Raw genomic sequence first — 4554 nt, forward strand, 5'->3', positions numbered from 1 at the left:
TCTTCCAGTCCACAGACCTGGTCTGTGTTCCAGTCTTACTGGCCTGGATTTACTGGATAGGCTACTGGACTAGAATATAGCTTGTTATGTGGAACATTCGTCCAGTAGATGGCGGCGATGCAACATTTTGAATACCGGCAGCAGCCATAAAACTCAAAAGAAGAGCGAGAAGAAGAAGATTCCCTTTCGGTCCCATGCGTAGTGCTGTCAATGGTAGTGTTGCAGCGTCCGTGGGGCAGAGAGTCAGATTGAGGCGTTTGTCCACAGTAAGAGCACAGGCAAGTAAGGCCTACACTTTTCATACTATTCTGCTGTGGTTTGTCTCGGTCCATATCCGAGAGAAATGATGGGGATTTCATTGTTGTTTTCAGGGGCGAATGCAGTGGACTACCGCTCTGCGACTTAGGGAAGAGCAGGAAGCACTGACGTAAAAGGGAAGCCAAGCTGGGAAACTAACCAGCTGCAGAGGTGTGTGTGTGTTTGTGTGTGTGTGTGTGTGTGTGTGTGTGTGTGTGTGTGTGTGTGTGTGTGTGTTTATTTACATATGAAGAATTGAAAATAATGTAAGCTTTTGTTTGTCTTGTGTTCTGCATTTACAGTAGAGTTTAGTATAGTATAATTTATTGATTCCAGGGGTAGGCCTAATTTAAGGTATCAAGTAGGCCTAGCACACATAGGCTACATTACACATGATATTAACCATATGGCACACTCTTACATACATTCAGCCCAAGGCAGGTATCTTTCTCACTCACACACGTATGGCAAATGGTAATGTAACCTGTTTTCATTGTTGCAGGAGGACAGACGACCATTTCGACCATCAACTGCTGTTCTTTTGTGAAGGGTGTGAAGAATGAATGTGTGGGTGCTGCTAGTCAACCAGGCCTACGTTTGTTTTCGTGTTGTCCGGACACCAAGGGAAGCCATGCTTCCCCTCTTTTCCATGACGGCAACAGGCACGCTCATTTAATTATTTAACGTTTTTGTCTATCAAGTTTTTGGTTTTATTTCCTTTCATTCCCGCTTTCTCTGTGAGTATTTTGTAACTTAGGATATAACCCCAGTTGAGTTTGCTTGTCAGTGGTGTTTAGAGGAGTGTTGGCAATGGAGGGAGGAGATTTGGAGTTTTTGATGAAAAATAGTTTTACTAAACTGCCTCCTAAACAACAGCTCCAAATCATAGCTGATGGCAGACCGACACCACAACTCGAGAACTTGAGATCTGAGAGGGGAAAAGGTTTCAGGTCCTTCAAGGAGGACAATTATGTCCGCACGGAGTGGCTAGCTGGCAGTGCTAAGTTGCAAAAACTATTTTGCTGGCCGTGTATGCTCTTTGACAGAGATGAATGCAGGTTAAATAATCCATGGGCGTCTTGTGGATTTGCGGATCTTGGTAACCTATCCCGTGCGCTCGAAAGGCATTCAAAAAGTAAAAACCACATTGATTGTTCCGTTAAACTCAAGTACTTTGGGCGTGCTGGATCTGACAAGACCTCAGACGTCTCTGGAGGTATTAGCAGGCAAACGCACAATGAGCAGGTCAGAAAAAACAGAGATGTACTGAGGAGACATGTGGTCGCTGCACTATATCTTGCCCGCCAAGAACAGGTGTTTGGGGGTCACAACGAGAGATCTGGCACTACAAACAGGGGCAACTTTGTGGAATTTGTTCATTCCTTTGCAGAGTTGGACAGCACACTAGCAGATCATTTGCAGACATCCGCCATGTTCACTGGCCTGTGTAGCACCATACAGAACGACATTGTGGAAAGTATCGCAGCCGTCATCCACAAACAGACTGAAATGGAAATAAAAACCTCTCCCTTCATTGCTGTGCAAGTGGATGACATATCAAGCATATCAAACAAACGCCAACTCGCAGCCATTGTCAGATATGTCGATGGAAAGGGTAGTGTGTGTGAGCATTTCCTGGGCTTTTACGACGTGAGCTCTCCCAGAGATGCCAAAGCTGTAGCCGCTGTTGCAATGCAAGCTATTAAGATGTACAATCCAAAGGTGAAATTAGTTTGTCAGACTTACGATGGTGGCTGCTGCATGAGTGGAGGGCAGGGTGGGGTGCAAGCTGTAGTGAAGTCCCAGTGTCCTAATGCACTGTTCATCCACTGTTATGCACACGAACTGAACCACGTTTTGGCCCAAGGCACAAAGGTCATTCAGGCGGCAAGACTCTTCTTTGCCGACGTTGATTCTTTCCGCTGCTTCTTTTCACAATCACGTAAAAGATCAGCATTTCTGTACGAAGTTGACCATTCCGCGCGTGGAACCATTCCTGGGGGTCCTGCCATGAGGTGGAACTTCAAGAGCCGCCCTATTTATGCCATCCATGAGGGTCGCGTGTCACTTATGGCGGCCTTTGACAGGATCATGGTTGAGCCTGGATGGGACAAAGAAACCATTGCGCTGAGTATGGCTTTGAAGCACAGGCTTGAGGATTTTGACTTCTGTTTCTTAATCGGAGTCTTTCAGACCATCTTCAGTGTCACTGAGCCTCTTCTGCAAGTCCTGCAAAGTATGTGGACAGTGGACATCAAAAGATGTCAGGAATGCGTCAAGGACAAACTTGGTGTAATCGCATCCTTGCGCACAGATGAGAGCTTTAGTGGCCTCTATGACAAAGCGGTTCAGCTGGTCGGAGAACCTGCGCCGCCACGGCGCAAACGCCGGCGCCGCAATTGTGATGACATGGAACAGGGATTGAACCAGCACCAAGACGCTGAGCTGAAAACCTTGACTTCTTTCCGACAACTGTACTACCAAATTCTTGACAGCATTGCAGAGCATATGACTCAAAGATTTGCAGACATGGAGCGCATCAGCTTCTTTCGATTGCTGGAGCACACCTTGTTTGAATATTTCTGCAAGCCTATTGCATTTCCCATCAAAGAGTTGGCCCAGCTGATCAAAACGTATCCATACTTTGAAGAGCCGAGGCTGCGCAAAGAGCTTCGCGCCTTGTATACCAATACGATTTTCCACAAGTCACCACCAGATTTGTTGCGGCTTTTGATTGAGGATGGCCTGAAGAACTCATTTCCCGAGGTTACTAAGCTGCTCAAACTTGTGTTGACTATACCAGCCACAAGCACAACCGCCGAGCGCTCTTTTTCCTGTCTTGAAAGGACCGAAATGTACTTGCGAAACACATGCGGCGAAGACAGGCTCGTGAACCTTGCTCAGATCTCCATTAATTCTGCTGTAGTGGATGAGTTGAAGGCTAGTGAACATTTCTATGATGCAGTCATTGACCACTTCGCAAATGTGAAAGGCAGACAAATGGAATTCAATTTCAAATAAAATCACACCTCCCCCTTGTCTCTTAGAAAATCTTTCCTTCTTGAAAAAAAAACCTCTGATGCCATGCCATGGTTTTTTTGTTGTTGTTTTTTTTGGCTTTTTGTTTGTTTGTTTGGTAACACTTGTTTATATTAATTATTGCCTGTACAGGATTGATATTTTTCCACTCTTTTTTAAAAACAATTAGCTGAATATAGCAGCACTTATGTCTGTGTGTGTGAGAGAGAGAACCGCAGCCAATGAGAGGATGAGCGATGAAACAAGGTCCACAACGGAGATGCAGCAGCTGTGACAGTGTTCGCAAAAGCACAACACTGAAAATAAAAGACTCCTGGGGAGTGGGACAATAAGTGACTCTGGCCGCAATGATGCACATGTCCAACCTGCGCCACGGTGGAGAGCTCTCTTTATATTATGCCTAGAGAGCGCAGGTGTACCCAATTTTCTGGTTCTACAACTGCAGGCTCTTCATCTGTTGAGAAGTGGGTTCAAGAAGCGTTAAGTTGTATTCGGCAACATATGTGACTGTTTTTGATTAAGCCTTTTTTTTGTTCAACCATTTTTTTTTAAGTCTTAAAAGAGTGGGTGGAATAAGTAATATGTTTATTGGTAACAGTGTTTATTTGCTACATGTAAAAAACAAAAAGACCATGAGTCTATTTCTCAACTACTTTTTGTTTGTTTGTTTGTTTTGGTACCGAGTGTAGGGAAATGCTGAAGTAGTTTACAAAGTTCCTTTGAAGTGTTGTTCAAAGTGGTGCCTTAACTCACTGTGTGTGTTCTTGAAATGGAGGCTTGGTTATGTTATATTCTTGGGACCCATTCCTTCTGGTTTATCCTTCAATGTAAATCCCTGTGTTTATATTATTGATTGCCTGAACAGATATGTTTCTATCAGCCAACAAAAATAAAGCTTGTATTTTTTGTAACTTTTCCAAGCCTGCTTGTTGGCGTTCCTTGAGTTGAGTCCCATTGCTTTTACCAACATTATCCAAGAGATGGTATATGCAGTGCTGTTAAACCCCACTAGAGGGGGCTCATGCAAAGACAAAGTACTAAATGAAGCAAAACTTTAATAATTATTATTTTGTTAAATTCTTAACACATACATGCAAACAAACACAGACATGATATTGAGAAAAACATCCTTTTGTTGTTATATTTTTAGTATATCCTACAAATGGAAAAATAAAGTCACACAGAGTACATTTTTACATTCATTTACGTACAAAAATG

The 4554-nt window shown here is 43.7% G+C and overlaps 1 protein-coding gene across 1 annotated transcript; it reads left to right on the forward strand.

Moving 5' to 3' along the window:
• Positions 1-4251, forward strand: LOC134457630 (zinc finger MYM-type protein 1-like). Its single transcript, XM_063209632.1, has 3 exons — positions 1-282; positions 372-468; positions 800-4251. The coding sequence occupies exon 3, from the start codon at positions 1108-1110 to the stop codon at positions 3316-3318; it is 2211 nt and encodes a 736-aa protein (XP_063065702.1). The 5' UTR covers positions 1-282; positions 372-468; positions 800-1107; the 3' UTR covers positions 3319-4251.
• Positions 4252-4554: the final 303 nt, after the last annotated feature.

This window comes from Engraulis encrasicolus, chromosome 10, assembly GCF_034702125.1.
Source record: "Engraulis encrasicolus isolate BLACKSEA-1 chromosome 10, IST_EnEncr_1.0, whole genome shotgun sequence".
NCBI lineage: Eukaryota > Metazoa > Chordata > Actinopteri > Clupeiformes > Engraulidae > Engraulis > Engraulis encrasicolus.

Excerpts from the sequence above, each read along its gene's own strand:
- LOC134457630 (XM_063209632.1), top strand. The coding sequence starts at position 1,108 with ATGGAGGGAGGAGATTTGGAGTTTTTGATGAAAAATAGTTTTACTAAA.